Source organism: Thermobia domestica, chromosome 1, assembly GCF_964235325.1.
Source record: "Thermobia domestica chromosome 1, izTheDome1.hap1.1, whole genome shotgun sequence".
Lineage (NCBI taxonomy): Eukaryota > Metazoa > Arthropoda > Insecta > Zygentoma > Lepismatidae > Thermobia > Thermobia domestica.
This window is the reverse complement of record NC_137454.1, coordinates 239,475,020-239,498,605: the sequence shown is the minus strand read 5'-3', so window position 1 is coordinate 239,498,605 and position 23,586 is coordinate 239,475,020. Positions and strand designations below refer to the sequence as shown.

At 35.3% G+C, this 23,586-nt stretch overlaps 1 protein-coding gene across 1 annotated transcript in view; it reads left to right on the top strand.

The window, feature by feature from the left end:
* LOC145694724 (uncharacterized) overlaps nucleotides 1-23,586 on the top strand; it is a 95,863-nt gene that overhangs the window by 51,166 nt on the left and 21,111 nt on the right. The window contains exon 3 of the mRNA XM_081771276.1: nucleotides 1,920-2,098. Within this exon, the coding sequence (XP_081627402.1) occupies nucleotides 1,920-2,098 (179 nt within the window). The remainder of the gene's footprint in view (nucleotides 1-1,919; nucleotides 2,099-23,586) is intronic.

The following is a 23,586-nucleotide window of genomic DNA, read 5'->3' as shown; positions in this document are numbered from 1 at the left end:
ATTTGGCGACAACTCAGTTAGACAAACTATCTATATGGAAATGTTCGTAAAAGTGCAGAATGAAAAATTCTATAAATATATAGGCTGCATCTATATACATGACTTTGATGTAGGGCAATAACGGCGCCAGCTTTAATTTCTTGGGGGAAGCGGAGGAGCAAAAACAGTTTTTCTTTGGGAAGGGGAGGCAACTGCTTTCTTTTTTGTATACCGAAAATAATGGTTTTACTTTACTTAATCTACATTACAATACATCATGTCTGGGACACACTTACAGCTACGGGGACTGCCTGCCAAAAATTTTGTCGTGCTTTTCAAGTGAAAGATCAACAGAAATTGCTTAGTATATTAGTTTAGAAATATCGGTCATCGATCGGTTTTAGTTTTCGTTATTTCGGGGCTCAGATAGGGCAAAGGTTGAAGTAACTGCAGGAGTGGGGGGCACAAAAGGATCAAAACCTAAATAAGACGGACTTTTAACCTAATCTCAACATTATTCACTGATATTTATACTAGGCGTGGTTTGATTGACAAAAGCTTTTAGAATAAATTCTATGATGTATTACATCAGAACATTATATACAGTATTCTGATGAAATAAGTCATTGCATATTTTGTTCAGCTGTCCTTTCGAATCTCACTAGGTTACATTGGATATGTAAATCGTACATTTGGAGAGAGCGGTAATACTAGTAAACAAACTATGACGTTTCACAACCACTCTTAAAAAAAAAATACTACTTCGGTTCATGCTTAGACTAACACTAACAATTTAAGCTTTATATTCAAATACATAGCTAACATAACATTTAAAACGTTCATATTTATGAATCAAGAAATATCATTCACAATAAGCTAGATAATCGATTTAGAAAGTTTTTAATTTGTAACAAATTAACGCTATCTAAGGCTTCTTTCAAATTCTCAATGTATCGGTGTTTATATTGTTCATCTAAAGTGTAAGTGTTAACATTCTCGTGGATTTCTTCTCTGAGCTCTTACAGTAAAGTCAACAAACCTTTTTAATACTTCATTGCTTGTTATAAGATGCATTTTTTGGTTTTATTTTGTATTCTGTATTTTGTAATTTCATAGTGCACCCAGTCAAACACATCAGTAAATAAATAAATCCTGCTACCCATATCCAAATGAAACTACAAATAAATGAATATTCGTGGCCCAAGAGAAGTCGTTACCTTCTGCGGCCTGCACATCTTCAGATGGGAATGAAATTGCAATTTAAAAAAAAATATGTGTTATTACGAGAAAAGAAAACGTTTCCATTGTGACTAAAGTGGCATTCTTGTAGAGATGGCATTTTTTTTAACACCAGACTTTTTTTTTTAATATTAAAGTAATGTTTCAATAAAAATAAACCTTTGGTTTTCAGCACAAAACACTATTGCTGTACTCTGAAAATTTGATTAAAAAAAAAGAAAAAAACTGAAAGAAAGATGTTTACATTTCCAGTTGGAACGAACTTTGTCACTGGATCTGACATCGCAATTGAACTAATAATGAGCATATGGCAGAGAGCTTCTATTTCTTAGCATTGGATATGGCCAAGGTAACAAGGTAATATTTCATGTCTACAAGGAATCTTGCTGTTCTCAGCTCGAGAATCCCAAAAGAATAGGCCGTCGCGATCTTAGCACACGCTCTTCTGAGCCTAATCCCCGAACTCCAAACTGACGGCGTTTGCTTTGAGCTGAAGATTCTACAATCTGCATGGTGTTCCCACAAGAAAGCATGCTATCCAAGAATTTTTCGTAGATATATAACAGATAGATATCCTGTAATAAGAAATGACCAACAGTAATATTAATATTGCGTGGAGTATAATTCTTCAATTTATGTGAAATACGTTGCTTTTAATTTATGAAAAGTGTGATTAATTGTCCTTTGGGTTACTATTGCAGATGCTGGGCTCCAGTCGGTTTCCACAGAGGTGCGAGAGAGATGAGTTTAGATTGCAGCGGTTGTCTCAGGCAGGGTACTATTCAACACGAATTTTTACACGTTCTCGGGTTGTGGCATGAACATACACGATCTGACAGAGACGAGTACGTTTCAATTTGGTGGCTCAATATACAAACAGGTAAGATTTTGTTCTTTAGGACTTTCTGTTTTTGCAGTTGAATTAAATAAGTACGATGACATACACTAATTTGCATGTCAGATATATAGAAGGATTCTTCACCTATGTTCCATTTCTTTAAACAAAATAAGTCCATATTCACTTACATCTCCTGCCATAAGTTTGTCTTTTCCAACAAAAGAGAATACATTCTTTGCTATAATAGTTAATTACTTTAAAATTTTATTCATGTTAAATATTTAAAGTAAGCGTTTTTAGAAACATCATGACGGTATATTTAAATTTGGATATGTCATTTTCAATGAAAAATTTTGCTTCATCTCTAGAAAAAATTCTCATGGGAGCACTCTGCGTCCTAAATTTTACCTATGGGTACTGCTGATTATTGAAAATAATCAGTCGATGTCATATTTGAAGTATGTGAATGGTAGACTATCGAATACAAGGCATGCCAGTCTAATAATAATAATAATAATAATAATAATAATAATAATAATAATAATAATAATAATAATAATAATAATAATAATAATAATTTATTTATTTATTTATTTTCGACCCCTATCGCTGTAAGGCATAACTAGGAAGTAAATCACTAAAGTTAGAAAATGTGATTAAATAGTAAGTAGAATATTCATTATTTCTGAAAGCCTGGTTGGAAACAAACAAAAGATATCAATAGCTATTGATAATATAATTCGAGATTTTTCTTGTTTAAGAAATTGTCTTACAGATAATCATTTATTGATAGAAGACATGTAACGTATGAACCCTCTAATTTTATCTTGTCCTTCGTTCTTTCTTAAAAAAAGTTTGTAGCTGTATTAAATTATTTCCTCTACGGTTTTTAAAACATTACCAGCTTCACGTTACATATTCAAGTATTTTTTTTCCAAATCTATGTTTTCCTTATACAAATAATATAGTGACATAGCTAAAGTACGAGGATAAGTCAAGCATATGAACTTTTGTTCTAATCGTCTGGTGGTTAATGTGGCTTTCTGCGCTCGCAAGCCGATAGATGTCACCATTGTCTCTACTTGTGGCAGGTTTCAGTGTTACCTCTTCAGTCTACTTTGCGTTGTTTTGAAATAAACATGACTACGCCACTGTCTGTCTGTACCACAGAAGAACAGACTTCTATGATTCATTTTTTGTGGTCTGAAAGTGTACCAGAAACTGAAATCCGTAGAAGACTTTCAGCACAATATGAGGGCAATGTTTTACCATTGCGAAGTGTTTACCAGTGTATTGAAAAGTTCAAAGGCTGTCGAACAAGTCCTCCTCGTTCTTTAAACTTTGTTGAGTGAAGATTGTGTAGATAGAAAAGAGAGAAGGGCAAATTAGAAGATAAGAAAGCGCGAGAAGATTTTTCACTATGGTAGCTTTGATAGATTAACAAAAACCTGGAAACAGAGGAAAAAAAAAACTCAATCGGTCATACTGCATGCATAGGCAATTTACATGCCAAAACCACAAGTAAAGAGGTGGGCAAAATCCGTGTAAGCATATCTGTTATTATGTAATAAATGAATAATATGCCAAATTAAAATATCAGTCCGTTAAATGTTTATAGGTGAGAAGTGTATTGTTAGTAAGACGTGTTCTTTTTAAGCATGTAAATATAGCTGTCGTTTTGGTTCATTGTGTTCGCCTTCCCAGACAAGACGTACGTGTACGGCACATGTGCACTATCCATGCATAAGCCGTACATGTGCACATGTCCATTTGCGTGGATGATGCACACATACATAACCCGTGCTTAAACCGTACATGTGCATTTGCATGGATGAAGTATACATTTATACACCCGTCCCTAAGCCGTTATGTGCACATGTGCATTTGCGTGGATGAAGCACACGTACATAACCCCCATAACTTTCAATTTGTACGAAAATGAGTATAATTTCAAGGGCAGATACGTAACTTATTTGCATTTCATACTCTAAACCATCCTCGGACGCCCCCAGAGAGAAATACAGAGTGCACTACAGTATATACTTCTGCCTATCTTGCTGATGCTGATGGTGGTGATTTATTGAGCTTAAGTGATAGTTTCTAGCTTTGTTTCTCTAGAAAGTGCCCCATGTGCAATGTGCCGCCAATTACCATCGGTCCGCTGTCGCCTTTAGGCGGATAGCCGCTGAAGTGAAGAAAAAATTAGTTCGAAGCGGAAATCCACCGAAGCGGCTGCCGTCAACAGGTGGCAGCACTGTACTGTTGTAACTACTGTCAGGCTGTTCATAGCTTTACAAAATTATTTTCGTGACCGATTACAGCAGAAAATATTGCGTTATTTGTTACTGCGCAAACATGTCAAATATACTACCTAAAGCTTTGCTTCTTGCAAAAGATAAACTCGAAGAGTAAAATTCTCACTCACAATTATTAGTTACTTCTGATGTACTTGGAAGGTGATGTCTTCGGTGTTCTTATAGCTACAAGTGCAAAGCTAAGCGTAAACCCGATCCAGCTAAGCCAGAACTTGTTGTACCGATACATTCTGTTGACACTCCAACACCACCAACAAATTCGCTACGCCACCCAATAACTGTTGAAGATCTATTACGCTTCCTTACACTTTCTTTACAAAATATTCATCCTTTTGATCGCAACGACATTCTGAATCAGATCATGTATGCAGCCAAATTACTGTTTAACTTACAACTTCATGCTACGTATTCCGGACCTACAGTTCACTTTCAAATTCAACCAATCGAAGTCTATGTTTAATATGGGTGCTGCTACATACACTTGTATACTACGTATCATTATGGCTTATAATTTACTTTTTCTCAACATTCGATCAGTCTTAACCCATCACGTGCTCTTCACACAACTTCTCCAAGAAGAAAACATAGCAGCCTTTGCACTTAACGAAACTTATCTCGCACCACATCTTTCCTGTTATTTTCCGAAATATCATCTTCTCCGACATGATGCTCCATCTGGTCCAAGAGTCTACGGAGGTACAGCTATAGGTGTTAGCCAACGACTTCCTTATCGAGCAGTTACTGTTCCACTCCAGCTCACACACCATCTTCCTGAGCATAATGTCACGACTATTTATTTTCGAGACCGTACTGTCACCTTTGCCACCATATATTTTCGTCCAGGCAAGGCAATCCACTATGACTTCTTTCGATATATCGATTCTAACTTTAGGCATTACATTATCATGGCGGATCTAAACATTCATAGCCGGTCACAGCCAGATAAAACTAATTTTCTTGAGTTTCTTCACACTGAAACATTTGCCGAGTTCCATGTTTTACCGAAACCTACACGCCCCGTCAGCAATACTACTCCTGATGTTGTCATCACATCAACATCTCTCTCGCAGAGTATACATATCGATGTGCTCGATTCTATAGGTAGTGATCATGTACCTATCAAACTTGCACTTCACTGCTCTCCTCGCTCTCAACCTAAGCTACCTCCTCAGAAAGTATTCTGTCACAACGAGCTAATTGGGAGCAATATCGCTCTGATTTGGACAATGCTATTAATACACTACTCATGCCTACTACACAATGTGATCTTGATCACACAGTAGCCGCTCTTACTGAATCTATTCAAGATGCAGCACACCGTTCCATTCCAACAGCAGAAGTACAATTACATAAACCAAAATTGCCTCCGCACTATTTACCTTTCATGTCCGCTTCTCGTCGAGCACATCGTGAGTACCTCGCTACGGGTAATCTTGAAGCGCTCCGACTTCATCGCCAATACCTTAGAATTACGCACAATTATATTGTTGCCTATAAGAAACGCCATTGGATTCAAACTTGCAACACACTTGCAAGTGAATCACACCCCAGTAAATATTGGCGCAAATTCCATCAACTCACCGGGACAGTATCCCGCACACCATACCCTATTGTTCACAATAATCAGGCAGTGATCACTGATATGGATAAAGCGAATACGTTTGCTTCATTTTTTCAAGATGTTTTTACAGCTCTTCCTGGTTGGCATACACCGCAGCGCCTACAAAATTCAATAAACCGACGTACAGATCCAACATCTGCTTCTCTGCGCCCATCTATCACCCACTCTTTAGGACCCAATAATCAACGTACCACTCCGATCCAACCAGATGATATTCGCCAAACATTGCTCCGTAAACGAAACACTGCACCAGGCTTTGATTCTATTACCTATGTTCTGATCAGGCAAGCATCACCTGCTTGTCTACTTTTTCTTAGCGCCATATATACTTTCATCCTGCGAACTGGATTTTTCCAATCGAGTGGAAATACTCAAAAGTTCTTCTATTTCCCAAACTTAACAAACCTCCAACTGACGTACAGTCCTATCGCCCTATTCATCTCACAGTTGCCTTTGCAAAATATTAGAACGCATTCTAGTCCGCCGCATGCACGCTCATCTTACAACTCATAATCTACTTCCTATTCATCAAGCCGGTTTCCGACCTCATTTTAGTACGATGGATCAGTTATTACGACTATCTACGGCTGTTTATATCAATACAACACAGGTTTTCCTTCTTGTCTGGTAGTCTTTGATCTAGAAAAAGCTTTCGACAAAGTTTGGCACCCTGGTTTACTATACAAACTCCATAACTATTTTCTACCATCCTCGTATATCAGATTCATCCATTCTTTCTTACTAGGGCGACTAGCATATATCTCTATAAACGGAACACTTTCTCATCCGATCTTCATCCATACTGGCGTTCCTCAATTCTCGTCACTGTCTCCTTTATTATACGTATTGTATGTTGCCGACCTTGTTGTTCCAAACAACCTCAACATATTCCAGTTTGCTGACGACACCGCCTTTTTCACGACAGCCCGCACAGTGCAATCCATCAGTAAAACTATGCAAACGGCAATTGATGCATTCGTTGACTGGTGTAATGTATGGCGATTAAGTATTAATTCTACCAAAACTCAGGCTATTGTTTTCCTGCCACGTAGATGCCGTTCACGTATATACAGGAATCGAAGTCGATTAAACCTCCAAGTCCTCATACACCTGTCGTGGCGTCAAATACTCTTACTTATCTTGGTGTCATATTTGACTCCAAACTTACTTGGACCCCACACCTCACCAAGATCATACGCCAAGCGCAAAATCGGCTCAACCTCCTCAAGCGCCTAGTTGGTACAACCTGGGGATTAAAACCGTTAACAGTACTTCATACATATAAAGCATTTATGCGCAGTACATTAACATATGGTCACAGTGCCTGGACATCTGCACCGCCAAAATTCTATCAGAAGTTGACTATCCTAGAGCGCCATGCTCTACGCCTAGCACATCGCAAAACCCTTTAGCGGGACGACGGACAAAAAAAAATCTTCGGTGTTATGAGAGAGCGCAACCCTCTAATGGCTGAGGTTTGTCTTGACATGAAACTTAGTATACTCAAATAAACAAAAATTGATGATTAAAAAAATTTTCCAAACCTAATCCTTTACTTAAAAAAATCGGTGATACAGATGGTATTACAGCGTAAGGTACAAAATATATACACTCCTTTCTTTTCGTTGGATCTCGAATATGCTTTTACATCACTCTGCACTACGAGGAAATCATCTGTGTTCTGCATCATCTGGGTACTGCGTGTAAATAACCTCTGTCCTATATGTAAATCACCTGTGCACTACATGTAAACCACTTGTGTGCTACGTGTAAATCAACTCTGTCCTACATGTAAATTACCTGTGCACTACATGTAAATCGAATACGTGCTTCGTGTAAATCCCCTGTGCGGTAGGTGTAAATCACTTGTGCAGGACGTATGCATTGCACATGTACTGCGCACGTGAAGATGTTGAATAGGACCTGTGACGCATATGTGCATCACATGTACAGGCGTGCATTTATGCAGGTGATGCACGTGTTGCATCCGTGCAATTGTACATGTACTATACGGGTACTGTACGTGCATTGTGCTGTCTGGGTTGTCTCATCGGTTTGTATGTATCTGAAGCTAAATCATCCTTGAGTGATGAATTAGTTGCTTCTTCTGCTTGATTCTATGAGCGTCTAACTTTTGTGGGTTTGATATGTAGATTTGTCTTCTAGTGTTGGAATTACGTTTATACTTGTGATGAAGAATTTGACTGTTGATGTGTTCAGTTCATCTGTTGTCTGTTGTTTGTTGGAAGTTTGTCCTGAGACTTTGAGAATAGTTGTTATCCATTACAGTATCATTTTTTTGGCTTGTTGTAATACTTCCTCTTTCCACTTCTATATGGTATCTGGAGTGAGTTGTTAGTCCTTTTCTTTATTGCTTATGTGTTGTTCTTGCGATGGATGTCTACTAAACTCAATAAAAGCTAGAATCTGATGGTGTAGTATGATCACTGCCTATTATTATTTTAAGTGATCTTTCTTGTGTTGCATAAGATCAGGCTGAGCGTCACTGCTACCAATTCGGTGTTCTTCCTGAGCATAGATTGCGCCGAGTTTCTATTTTGTAGTTTACTCCATTGTCTGCATATGTTCATATGTGCGTCCCTGCATCGATCGCACACACTTTTGTTTGGACATCTGTATTTGAAATACCGGAACTGCTAAAGTGGCCAGCATGGCGTTTCTTTTAGTTGGCTTCTGGATGAGTTCACATTGTGTAGTTTCTGGTCAGTTTATATTCCATGCGTAATTAGTTTGTTAATATCTTTGGCATCTTTAGAGAAAAGTCTAATTAACATTATTGGTCCTTTTTCTTTGCGGATATATATTATATTTGTGAATTTTGCCTTCTGGTTCCGTAGGTTCCTTTATTTTGTTTTCTTCTACGTTAGTGGGCATTCCTCTAACTACGCGTGAGAACTTTAGTCTTTTTTTTTTTTTTGCTTGTTCCCTGTTACAACGAGTTCTTAATTCTTCTGTTCTTCGTTTTCCTTGGTGCTGCTGGTTTTCACCTGTGTGTGTTGTTTATTTTCGGGGTTCGTTTATTGGTTCGATTTTCTGTTACATGTTCTGTGTTTGCTTTGCCATCTTTTCTCATTTCTGCTTTGTAGATGATCCTGTTCTTCTGTTTGTTTTCTTGTAGTTTATCAGTTTTCCGTATGTGAATTGATCGTTTTCATGGTGTTCTTGCTCATAAGTTGCCGTGGGTATTTCATCACTCTCAACGGTCTTTAGCTGAGCACATTCATTGATGTTGTAGTCCTGAGAGCGTCCTGTGAGTTGAGTGTTTTCATGTGTGAGATCACTAACTTCTGTTGGTGCAGTTTCTTGGAGGTCCTTAAAGAAAGACCTGAAGGTTTTTTTTTACGTGTGTAAGGTTTCTCTCGTCTGATGGCACTGATTCTGATTCTTATCTTAGCTTCCTGCTTACTGTGTGAATTGAGTGTTTTCTTGGCGCATTCCCCAGTAATACAGCCCGAAAGAACTGAAGCCAGTTTTTGAAAACTCATAGGAAAACCCTCCTTACTAATGGTAAGTTTGATTTGAAGTGCACTCTGTATTTGTGTCCATCTTCGTACGTAACTAATATCTGCTCTTAGTCCATCCTCTTGGTGATGAGCTTCCCTACGCTTTCATGTGTTGTGGATACTTTGCTTGTTCTGACAATCCTTTGGTAACTCTCGGTCCACATGTTTTGTCCTCAGGCCGCACACAGACAGACACACAAACAAACTCTTTATTTTATTTATATTAGATTAGATTAGATAGAAGATAAGATATGAACGTTTCTTTTTAATCATTGTAAATTCTTCTTTTTCATCATTATTTTTTTGCTGTATTATTCTTCAATCGTGCAGGATGATTTGTATTGTAGGCTTTAATCTCTGTTTCTCGGTAGGTGCGAGCGATCCCGGGTTCGATTCCCGATGGGGGCACACGGTCGAAAAAGTGTAAAACGCTTTTTCAGGCCAGCCATCCTGAATGAGGTTTTCCTGGGTTTTCCTCATTCACAGCAGGGAAATGCCGGGGTGGTACCTAACTCATAGGTCCCAGGCCACTTTCTTCCTTTCCCAATCCTTCTTCCTTCCCTTTCCCTGGATAGTGTGCTCGCCGAGGGATGTCATCCCTCAAACGTGACGGGCTAAATGGCCTCAGATGTCGAAAGCCCAGTAATCTAAATCCTACCAAATCCTACCTATCTGTTTCTTGATAGTTCAACAGTTGTGCAGTGTCATTTTTCTTTATTTTGGTGCTCATCTAGTTGTTCAACTGTGATAGATATTCTCCAGTCCATGGTCTTACAAAAAGCTGGCACTTTCTTCTATGAGTGGGTGGTTGGTTGGTTTCTTATGTGTCCTAGTTGTCTTAAGGTCCTGCAAAGGGCCTATGCGTGGCTTTCTTATGTGGGTGGTTGTTTCTTCTCCTGCAGTTTGGCTGGTCATTGTATATGTTAGTTCTCCTATGTAAGTTCGTTCTTTTCTGTGAGTTGCCTCTGAGAGTTCAAGCTTCTGGTTTCCTGGATATCTCTGAATTAGGGATTTTGGTCAGAATCTTTTCCTGTTTTGGAATATCTTGAATAAATTTCTATGATTATTCTATCAAGCCTTGTTTCCATACTGTACTAAAACAAAATAATAACTGAACAAGGTTATGTGATAATATGTAAAAAATTAAAAAAAAACACACAATCACGTAATAGTTTGAACACAATAACTGTTACATGATTTTCTCTTTCTTTCTTTCTTTTCTTTCTTTCTTTCTTTCTTTATTTACATATTATCACATAGCCTTGCTCATTTAGTTATTGTGTTTTAATAAATTCCTTTGCAGTTCCTTTGCAGTGTATCGTAATTGACTCATTAATATTGATCAAACATACTCTGTTGAAGTTATCAACCTTTTTAGGGCAAAAGAAAAGCATCTTTTTCTGCTCTTAGCTTTTGTATGGTCAACTTTCACATTTTCATAATGTGTTTTAATGTTATTGATAATACTGGCGGAAATACAGTGACACGATCATTGGGATGAAAGTAGTTTAGAACACGATGTTAAAACTAAAATTTGTACAGTTTATTTGCAATATTCAATACTAGCTGAAATACCCATTCTTCGCATGGGTCAGATAAAATATCTATGTAAACAAACTGAACAACGAAAAAAATATCGGTCATTTTCTACTACTTTTACATGTCCCGGTAAACTCCCCTCTGAGACTCCCCTAGTAAGAATTTTGAAAAGTAAACGCTTCGTCTTGGTCTGGGGCTTGGACACATTAGAGTGGAGCGAAAAAAAAAATATTCGAGTATCGAATTCTAATAGGGCTCAAAAGTTTCGTTTTCACGTGCTAATCAATGGAAAAATAACGAGAAAATCACACCTTGGATCTTTAGTTCGTGCAAATAGCCTAAAGTTTGAAAAAATGACAAAAAACACCAAAACTTATTTTTACGAAAGAAATATACAGATTACTTTTCCATTTCTATAGCGCCCAAGTACTTTATTTTAGTTCTGTGAGGCCATGTTTGTTAATAGTTTGTCAATGTGAGTAATTTTATACATTTTATTTTCATAATGATTTTGTAGCTCTTCATCCATTTCTCAACGTTTGCAGCTCTTCGCCCATTTTCTTGAAATGTCCCAGAACTCATCACGAGGAGGTGGCTGTAATTTGAGTTCCACCCACGTCCTACACAACTCTCTAATCAATTAGGGTGTACTAAATTATGTTGATTTAGTCAAGAACATTGTCTTAAATTCAGATTTTTTAAATTAAATTTTGACATTGTGAGTCTTGAGAGCAAAGTTGCTCTATAGTTATCTCTAGTAGTAGAAAATGGATCGATCTGGGCCAGACCTGGATCAGCGTTTAACAACTCACAAGCCCCTGGGAAAATGACCACCTTACACCGTGAACCCACGGTCTTTTACGACCTCCATTTTAGGGGTGAATTCGTTCTCTTTTATGAGCACTTTTAAGGGGGTGACCTCGTTCTCTTTTATGACCTCCTCCATTTTTAGAGGGTGTACTCGTTCCCTTTTATGAGCACTTTTTCAACCCTTATTTTAACATAGGAGATAACACATAAGATTACGAACACATAGAAGAGAAGATAACACATAACACTACGTAACATACAGCAGAACAGATAACACATAAGAGTACGTAACATAACAAGGGTGTATTCATTCTCTTTTATGAACATATTTTTCAACCCCTATTTTAACATAGGAGATAACACATAAGATTACGAACACATAGAAGAGAAGATAACACATAAGAGTACGTAACATAACAAGGGTGTATTCATTCTCTTTTATGAACATATTTTTCAACCCCTATTTTAACATAGGAGATAACACATAAGATTACGAACACATAGAAGAACAGATAACACATAAGACTACGTAACACACAGCAGAGCAGATAACACATAAGACTCGTTCTCTTTTACGACCTCCATTTTAAGGGGTGAACTCGTTCCCTTTTATGAGCACTTTTTCAACCCTTATTTTAACATAGGAGATAACACATAAGATTACGAACACATAGAAGAGAAGATAACACATAAAACTACGCAACACACAGCAGAACAGATAACAGATAAGAATATGAAACATAGCAAGGGTGTACTCGTTCCCTTTTATGAGCATATTTTCCAACCCCTATTCTGAACATAGTAGATAACACATAGAAGAACAGATAACGCATAGCACTATTTTAACATAGTAGGTAACATAAGATTACGAACACATATAAGAGCAGAAGACTACATAACATAGCAGGCCTCCATTTTAGGGGTGAACTCGTTTCCAACCCTATTTTAACATAACAGAAATGACATAAGAATACTTATTTTAACATAACGAGCAAAGATTACAATCGAACACCCACGGTCTACAGATAATCATTTTAGAGGGTGTATTCATTCATTCTCTTTGTTTGATGACCATTTTTTCCACCCCTAATGAAATTACATAGGAGAGCAGATAATACATAAGATTCGTTCCCTTTTATGAACACTTTTTAGAGGGTGAACTCGTTTTTCAACCCCTATTTCACCATTTTAACATAGCAGAAATGACATAAGCATGTCCTCAAACTACTGACCATCGTGAACAAAGGTCAAACTCGAAAACGAAACAACATATCGAGGTGCTGTTTCCACATTTAGCAATTGGTCATCAAAAAAGTACTGACCATCAAGGTCAAAGGTCAAAACTCGAAAACGGAGCCACATACTCAGGTGCTGTTTCCACATTTAGCAATAGGTCATCAGGTACTACAAGTTCCAAAATTAGTGGTCATCGAGGTCAAATTTCAAAATACAAAAAACCCAATCACTCGTAAACGAAGCAACGTATTGAGGTGCTGTTTCCAAATCTAGTAATAGGTCATCAACTAGTGCAAGTTCCAAAATAGTGACCATCGAGGTCAAAGGTCAAAATACTTAAAACCTAATAACTCAAACGAAGCCACATATTGAAGTGCTGTTTCCAAATCTAGTAACTGGTCATCAACTACTACAAGTTCCAAAATAATGACCATCGAGGTCAAAGGTCAACATACTTAAAGCCAAATAACTCTTAAATGGATCCACATATTGAGGTGCTGTTTCCACATTGAGTAATAGGTCATCAGGTACCACAAGTTCCAAAATAGTGACCATCGAGGTCAAAGGTCAACATACTTAAAACTTAATTACTCGAAAATGGATCCACATATTGAGGTGGTGTTTCCACATTGAGTAATAGGTCATCAGGTACCACAAGTTCCAAAATAGTGGTCATCGAGGTCAAAGGTCAAAATACTTAAAACCCAATAACTCGAAAACGAAGCAACGTATTGAGGTGCTGTTTCCACATTTAGTAATTGGTCATCAGGTACTATATGTCCCAAAATTAGTGGTCATCGAGGTCAAAGGCCAAAATACTTAAAACCAAATAACTCTTAAATGGATCCACATATTGAGGTGCTGTTTCCAAATCTAGTAACTGGTCATCAACTACTACAAGTTCCAAAATAGTGGTCATCGAGGTCAAAGGTCACAGTAGTTAAAACCTAATTACTCGAAAACGGAGCCACATACTCAGGTGCAGTTTCCACATTTAGTAATCGGTCACCAACTACTACATGTCCCAAAATTAGTGGTCATCGAGGTCAAAGGCCAAAATACTTAAAACCAAATAACTCTTAAATGGATCCACATATTGAGGTGCTGTTTCCAAATCTAGTAACTGGTCATCAACTACTACAAGTTCCAAAATTAATGATCATCGAGGTCAAAGGTCAACATACTTAAAACCTAATAACTCGAAAACTGAGCAAAATATTGAGGTGCTGTTTCCAAATCTAGTAACTGGTCACCAACTACTACAAGTTCCAAAATAATGATCGTCGGGGTCAAAGGTCAACATACTTAAAACCCAATAACTCGAAAACGGAGCCAAATATTGAGATGCTGTTTTCACATTTAGTAATAGTTCATCAACTACTAGAAATATCAAAAATAGTGGCCATCGAGGTCAAAGGTCAACATACTTAAAACCTAATAACTCGAAAACGGAGCCAAATATCGAAGTGGTGTTTCCACATTTAGTAATTGGTCATCAACTACTACAAGTTCCAAAATACTAATCATCGAGGTCAAACGTCAAACTCGAAAACGGAGCCAAATTTAGTAATCGACCATCGAGAGCTTGTAAACGGAGCAACGGATTGAGGTGTTGTTTCCAAATCTAGTAATAGGTCATCAACTAGTAAATGTTAAAAAGTACTGATCATCGAGGTCAAAGGTCAACATACTTAAAACCCAATAACTCGAAAACGAAGCAACGTATTGAGGTGCTGTTTCCAAATCTAGTAATAGGTCATCAACTATTACATGTTCCAAAAGTACTCACTATCGAGGTCAATGGTCAAATATTTAAGCCTTAATAACTTTAAACAAAACCTGTGTGACCTATTCAGTTTTGTACCAAGCAGAGAGAAGTGAAGAATGAATAAATATGACTGGCTTACTTCGAGAAAGAAAGCAAAGATATTTCATTTTTAACTAGCTGAGAATTTTAAATCATCTTGTATTATTTAAACAAACGAAAGGATAAATTTTATACCAATGAGAAATGCCATTTTATACCATTTTGTAATACTCCAATAAACGAAGGAATACCAGAAAAAAAGAAGTGAAGATTAGGTGGATTATTTTCTTTTGTACCAACTGGAAAAGAGAAGAAGAGCTACATTAACTAGCTCATTATGTACTGTTTAAACAAACGAAAATTGACCATTATGTAACTTTTGAAATACTGAAATGTTCTATTTTTGTATCAATCAGAAAAACCCGAAGAAGGATCATTTTAACAACTTCATAATTTCGATGTTCTACTTTTTATACCAACGAGAAAAAAATGAACTAGCTGAATATACGAAAGAATAAATTTAAGTGACCTATTCAATTTTGTACCAATGAGAAATGGCTCAGCAAAAGGCGAAGAAGGACTATTTTAAACAATGGAGTATTTAGTTTTGCACCATTTTGGAGTATTCAAATAAACAAAGGACTTATAATTTGTGTCAACTCTAAAATCAATTAAACGAAGTAATGCATTTGAAAAACCGAAGTTGAGTATTTTATACCATTTTGTATTATTTCAACAACCAAAGGAATAAGCAAAAAAAAAGGATTATTTTATATCATTTTAAACTAGTCTAATAAACGAAGGCATAAATATGAGTGAGCTATTTAATTTAACGAAAGAACAAAATTGTACTAACTAGAAAAAACCGAAGAAGGCCCATTTTAACTAACTGAGAATTTCTGTACCTTTTTGTACTATTTAAACAAACGATGGAATAAATTTAAGTGACCTATTCAATTTTGTACCAATGAGAAAAGGCATTTAACTGGCTCACAATTTGAGTTGTCTATTTAGTTTTGTACCAACCTAAGAAGAAGGGTGAAGAAGGACTATTTTATAATTTTACTACTCAAATAAACAATGGAGTATTTAGTTTTGTACCACCGAGAAAAACAAAGAAATTGCACCATTTTGGAGTATTCAAATTAACAAAGGACTTATAATTTGTGTGTGTCAACTCTAAAAACGGCCATTTTGTATTATTTCAACAAACAAAAGAAAAAGCAAAAAGGACCATTTTAAACTATTTAAATAAACGAAGGCATAAACATGAGTGAGACTAGAGAAAAACCGAAGAAGGTCCATTTTAACTAACTGAGAATTTCTGTACCTTTTTGTACTATTTAAACAAACGATGGGATAAATTTGAGTGACCTGTTTTTTGTACTAACCAGAAAAATCGAAGAAGGTACCTTTATACTAGCTCAATGAACGAAAGAACAAATTTGAGTGTTCTACTTTTTATACCAAACAAAGAAGAACCATTTTGTACTAATCAAATAAACGAAAGAAAAAAGTGAAAAAAAAGACCAATTGAACTTACTCAGAATTTATATACGTTTTGTTTAGGTGGCCTACTTTTTGTACCAGCGTGAAATGTCTTTTTAACCAGCTCAGTAGTATTCAAATAAACAACTAGTTCAGAATTTCTGTACTTTTGTGCCATTCAAACAAATGAAAAAACCAAGCAGGAAAAGAAAAGAATTTGTACTGACCAGAAAAGGCGAAGAAGGATCATTTTATACCTTTATGTGCTATTTAAATAAACGAAGGAATAAATTTGAGTGATCTATTCAATTTTATACCAATCAGAAGAAAAGCAAAGAAGAAGGGCCATTTTAACTAGTTGAGTATTTTTGTGCTACACAAATCAACAAATGAATAAATTTGAGTGACCTATTCAATTTGGTATCAACAAGAAATACCATTTTAAATAACTCAGCATTTTATATCTTTTTGTGCTATTTAAATAAACGAAGAAAGCGAAGGAGATCCAATTTAGCTAACTCAGAATTTTATACCATTTTGTACTAATCAAATAAACGAAGGAATAAATTTTCGTGACCTATTCAGTTTTGAAAACAAGCAGGAAAAGGAAACAATTAACATTTTGTACTAATCAAATAACCATATTAACTAACTCAAAGAAACGAAAGAATAAATTTTGAGTGGCTTAAGCAAAGAAGGTCAATTTGTACCTTTTGTGCTATTAAAACTGAGTGACCTATTCAATTTTGTTTGCAATTAAAAAAAAACGGAGAAGGTCTATTTTATGTACATTTTGTACTACTCAAATAAACAAAGAAATACCATATTCTGCTACTCAAACAAACGACGGAATAAGCTCAGAATTTCTATACCTTTTTGTGTTATTCAAATAAACGAAGGAATAAATTTGTGTGACTTATACCAACCATGAAGGTCCATTATATCATTTTGTATTACGGGTGGTCTATTTCATTTTTGTAACAATCAGAAGAAAACAGCTCAGAATTTTATACCTTTATGGTGTTACATTTTGTATATTTTTATGTCATCCAGAGAACAATTTAAATTGACTTTCCTTGACAATTCAGTTGCCAGAGTCCAATGTTTGTAATATTACAGTACTACAAATTGATCCAGTTAACAGTTCAAGTTCTTCTATTCTTACGCAATCAAATGCATATGATACAGTGGGCTCAGTGTTCATTTACAGAATTAAATAATTGTTTATCTTTCTCTAAAAACAATTCTACTATTTTGTTGATATAATAATCACACTCTGTAATGTATTCATATACCAGATTAAATTTTTTCTCCAAAGTATAAGTGTTCTTAATATTACAACCTTTAAAATGCTTCTTTATATAAAGTTTATAGATTTTCTCTCTCATTTCACATTTAATTAAGATCGTCCACACCTTTTGCAATAATTCGTAATCATACTGCAGCAAACAGTTGTGATCTTTTTCATTCTCATTATGTTTAGAACATGCCTCACATAATAATACTGAATTTGGTGTATACTCATTAAATAATTGTATAACACATGTATCACTAATACTTTTACTAGTACACTCGCACTCATTAGCTTCCAGTTCAAAACAGGTAATATTTGAAACCCTGTCATCATCACTTTCCGGGAGTATTTCATCATTATATCTATTATAGCGTCTAAAATAATACACTTCTTCTATTTCTTGTGTTGGATATATGATTCTCACTTTATCACGTAATTCGTCTGGCAAATCGGGGTCAGATGGCTGGATTAACAGTATAGGTTTCTCGTTTTCACGCTGAATTTCTTTTTCTCTAGGTGAAACATAAACAATCTCCATGCTAGTCATTTTTCTGCTCTTCAGCAAAAACAAATCAAGTGTGATACATCTATTTATATACCTAGAATAAAAGCATTCTATGCATTCTCCGTGTTTAATAATATATTTCAAGGCAATATAACATCATGATGTATGTCCTATTATTTTCCAAATATACTCCATAAACTTATATTCCATTATAATAAAATACATAAATGCAAAAATATATATTTGTGTTTTTGGATTTACACGAGGAAAGAAAGTTCTAAAAATAATTGAATCGTTGAGCAATAGGCAGTACCTTAGCAATACAAATGTTAGGTAACGCATTCGCAACGTTGTTTAAATATCTGCTTGTCTTCTGCTGTGATTCAAATTGGCCAAGCATGCTGTTACGCTAATTGCTATGGAGTCTGCTCTACAGAATTGACTCAACTCTGGTTTGTTAAATCTTATGTTCAAATATGTAGTTAATGACCGGAAAAATTGAGACTTCAATGTAACACCACAAAGGTATAAAATTCTGAGCTGTTTTCTTCTGATTGTTACAAAAATGAAATAGACCACCCGTAATACAAAATGATATAATGGACCTTCATGGTTGGTATAAGTCACACAAATTTATTCCTTCGTTTATTTGAATAACACAAAAAGGTATAGAAATTCTGAGCTTATTCCGTCGTTTGTTTGAGTAGCAGAATATGGTATTTCTTTGTTTATTTGAGTAGTACAAAATGTACATAAAATAGACCTTCTCCGTTTTTTTTAATTGCAAACAAAATTGAATAGGTCACTCAGTTTTAATAGCACAAAAGGTACAAATTGACCTTCTTTGCTTAAGCCACTCAAAATTTATTCTTTCGTTTCTTTGAGTTAGTTAATATGGTTATTTGATTAGTACAAAATGTTAATTGTTTCCTTTTCCTGCTTGTTTTCAAAACTGAATAGGTCACGAAAATTTATTCCTTCGTTTATTTGATTAGTACAAAATGGTATAAAATTCTGAGTTAGCTAAATTGGATCTCCTTCGCTTTCTTCGTTTATTTAAATAGCACAAAAAGATATAAAATGCTGAGTTATTTAAAATGGTATTTCTTGTTGATACCAAATTGAATAGGTCACTCAAATTTATTCATTTGTTGATTTGTGTAGCACAAAAATACTCAACTAGTTAAAATGGCCCTTCTTTGCTTTTCTTCTGATTGGTATAAAATTGAATAGATCACTCAAATTTATTCCTTCGTTTATTTAAATAGCACATAAAGGTATAAAATGATCCTTCTTCGCCTTTTCTGGTCAGTACAAATTCTTTTCTTTTCCTGCTTGGTTTTTTCATTTGTTTGAATGGCACAAAAGTACAGAAATTCTGAACTAGTTGTTTATTTGAATACTACTGAGCTGGTTAAAAAGACATTTCACGCTGGTACAAAAAGTAGGCCACCTAAACAAAACGTATATAAATTCTGAGCTAGTTAAATTGGTCTTTTTTTCACTTTTTTCTTTCGTTTATTTGATTAGTACAAAATGGTTCTTTGTTTGGTATAAAAAGTAGAACACTCAAATTTGTTCTTTCGTTCATTGAGCTAGTATAAAGGTACCTTCTTCGATTTTTCTGGTTAGTACAAAAAACAGGTCACTCAAATTTATCCCATCGTTTGTTTAAATAGTACAAAAAGGTACAGAAATTCTCAGTTAGTTAAAATGGACCTTCTTCGGTTTTTCTCTGGTCTCACTCATGTTTATGCCTTCGTTTATTTAAATAGTTTAAAATGGTCCTTTTTGCTTTTTCTTTTGTTTGTTGAAATAATACAAAATGGCCGTTTTTAGAGTTGACACACACAAATTATAAGTCCTTTGTTAATTTGAATACTCCAAAATGGTGCAATTTCTTTGTTTTTCTCGGTGGTACAAAACTAAATACTCCATTGTTTATTTGAGTAGTAAAATTATAAAATAGTCCTTCTTCACCCTTCTTCTTAGGTTGGTACAAAACTAAATAGACAACTCAAATTGTGAGCCAGTTAAATGCCTTTTCTCATTGGTACAAAATTGAATAGGTCACTTAAATTTATTCCATCGTTTGTTTAAATAGTACAAAAAGGTACAGAAATTCTCAGTTAGTTAAAATGGGCCTTATTCGGTTTTTTCTAGTTAGTACAATTTTGTTCTTTCGTTAAATTAAATAGCTCACTCATATTTATGCCTTCGTTTATTAGACTAGTTTAAAATGATATAAAATAATCCTTTTTTTGCTTATTCCTTTGGTTGTTGAAATAATACAAAATGGTATAAAATACTCAACTTCGGTTTTTCAAATGCATTACTTCGTTTAATTGATTTTAGAGTTGACACAAATTATAAGTCCTTTGTTTATTTGAATACTCCAAAATGGTGCAAAACTAAATACTCCATTGTTTAAAATAGTCCTTCTTCGCCTTTTGCTGAGCCATTTCTCATTGGTACAAAATTGAATAGGTCACTTAAATTTATTCTTTCGTATATTCAGCTAGTTCATTTTTTTCTCGTTGGTATAAAAAGTAGAACATCGAAATTATGAAGTTGTTAAAATGATCCTTCTTCGGGTTTTTCTGATTGATACAAAAATAGAACATTTCAGTATTTCAAAAGTTACATAATGGTCAATTTTCGTTTGTTTAAACAGTACATAATGAGCTAGTTAATGTAGCTCTTCTTCTCTTTTCCAGTTGGTACAAAAGAAAATAATCCACCTAATCTTCACTTCTTTTTTTCTGGTATTCCTTCGTTTATTGGAGTATTACAAAATGGTATAAAATGGCATTTCTCATTGGTATAAAATTTATCCTTTCGTTTGTTTAAATAATACAAGATGATTTAAAATTCTCAGCTAGTTAAAAATGAAATATCTTTGCTTTCTTTCTCGAAGTAAGCCAGTCATATTTATTCATTCTTCACTTCTCTCTGCTTGGTACAAAACTGAATAGGTCACACAGGTTTTGTTTAAAGTTATTAAGGCTTAAATATTTGACCATTGACCTCGATAGTGAGTACTTTTGGAACATGTAATAGTTGATGACCTATTACTAGATTTGGAAACAGCACCTCAATACGTTGCTTCGTTTTCGAGTTATTGGGTTTTAAGTATGTTGACCTTTGACCTCGATGATCAGTACTTTTTAACATTTACTAGTTGATGACCTATTACTAGATTTGGAAACAACACCTCAATCCGTTGCTCCGTTTACAAGCTCTCGATGGTCGATTACTAAATTTGGCTCCGTTTTCGAGTTTGACGTTTGACCTCGATGATTAGTATTTTGGAACTTGTAGTAGTTGATGACCAATTACTAAATGTGGAAACACCACTTCGATATTTGGCTCCGTTTTCGAGTTATTAGGTTTTAAGTATGTTGACCTTTGACCTCGATGGCCACTATTTTTGATATTTCTAGTAGTTGATGAACTATTACTAAATGTGAAAACAGCATCTCAATATTTGGCTCCGTTTTCGAGTTACTGGGTTTTAAGTATGTTGACCTTTGACCCCGACGATCATTATTTTGGAACTTGTAGTAGTTGGTGACCAGTTACTAGATTTGGAAACAGCACCTCAATATTTTGCTCAGTTTTCGAGTTATTAGGTTTTAAGTATGTTGACCTTTGACCTCGATGATCATTAATTTTGGAACTTGTAGTAGTTGATGACCAGTTACTAGATTTGGAAACAGCACCTCAATATGTGGATCCATTTAAGAGTTATTTGGTTTTAAGTATTTTGGCCTTTGACCTCGATGACCACTAATTTTGGGACATGTAGTAGTTGGTGACCGATTACTAAATGTGGAAACTGCACCTGAGTATGTGGCTCCGTTTTCGAGTAATTAGGTTTTAACTACTGTGACCTTTGACCTCGATGACCACTATTTTGGAACTTGTAGTAGTTGATGACCAGTTACTAGATTTGGAAACAGCACCTCAATATGTGGATCCATTTAAGAGTTATTTGGTTTTAAGTATTTTGGCCTTTGACCTCGATGACCACTAATTTTGGGACATATAGTACCTGATGACCAATTACTAAATGTGGAAACAGCACCTCAATACGTTGCTTCGTTTTCGAGTTATTGGGTTTTAAGTATTTTGACCTTTGACCTCGATGACCACTATTTTGGAACTTGTGGTACCTGATGACCTATTACTCAATGTGGAAACACCACCTCAATATGTGGATCCATTTTCGAGTAATTAAGTTTTAAGTATGTTGACCTTTGACCTCGATGGTCACTATTTTGGAACTTGTGGTACCTGATGACCTATTACTCAATGTGGAAACAGCACCTCAATATGTGGATCCATTTAAGAGTTATTTGGTTTTAAGTATGTTGACCTTTGACCTCGATGGTCATTATTTTGGAACTTGTAGTAGTTGATGACCAGTTACTAGATTTGGAAACAGCACTTCAATATGTGGCTTCGTTTCTGAGCTATTAGGTTTTAAGTATTTTGACCTTTGACCTCGATGGTCACTATTTTGGAACTTGCACTAGTTGATGACCTATTACTAGATTTGGAAACAGCACCTCAATACGTTGCTTCGTTTACGAGTGATTGGGTTTTAAGTATTTTGACCTTTGACCTCGATGACCACTAATTTTGGAACTTGTAGTACCTGATGACCTATTGCTAAATGTGGAAACAGCACCTGAGTATGTGGCTCCGTTTTCGAGTTTTGACCTTTGACCTTGATGGTCAGTACTTTTTTGATGACCAATTGCTAAATGTGGAAACAGCACCTCGATATGTTGTTTCGTTTTCGAGTTTGACCTTTGTTCACGATGGTCAGTAGTTTGAGGACATGCTTATGTCATTTCTGCTATGTTAAAATGGTGAAATAGGGGTTGAAAAACGAGTTCACCCTCTAAAAAGTGTTCATAAAAGGGAACGAATCTTATGTATTATCTGCTCTCCTATGTAATTTCATTAGGGGTGGAAAAAATGGTCATCAAACAAAGAGAATGAATGAATACACCCTCTAAAATGATTATCTGTAGACCGTGGGTGTTCGATTGTAATCTTTGCTCGTTATGTTAAAATAAGTATTCTTCTGTCATTTCTGTTATGTTAAAATAGGGTTGGAAACGAGTTCACCCCTAAAATGGAGGCCTGCTATGTTATGTAGTCTTCTGCTCTTATATGTGTTCGTAATCTTATGTTACCTACTATGTTAAAATAGTGCTATGTGTTATCTGCTCTTCTATGTGTTATCTACTATGTTCAGAATAGGGGTTGGAAAATATGCTCATAAAAGGGAACGAGTACACCCTTGCTATGTTTCATATTCTTATCTGTTATCTGTTCTGCTGTGTGTTGCGTAGTTTTATGTGTTATCTTCTCTTCTAT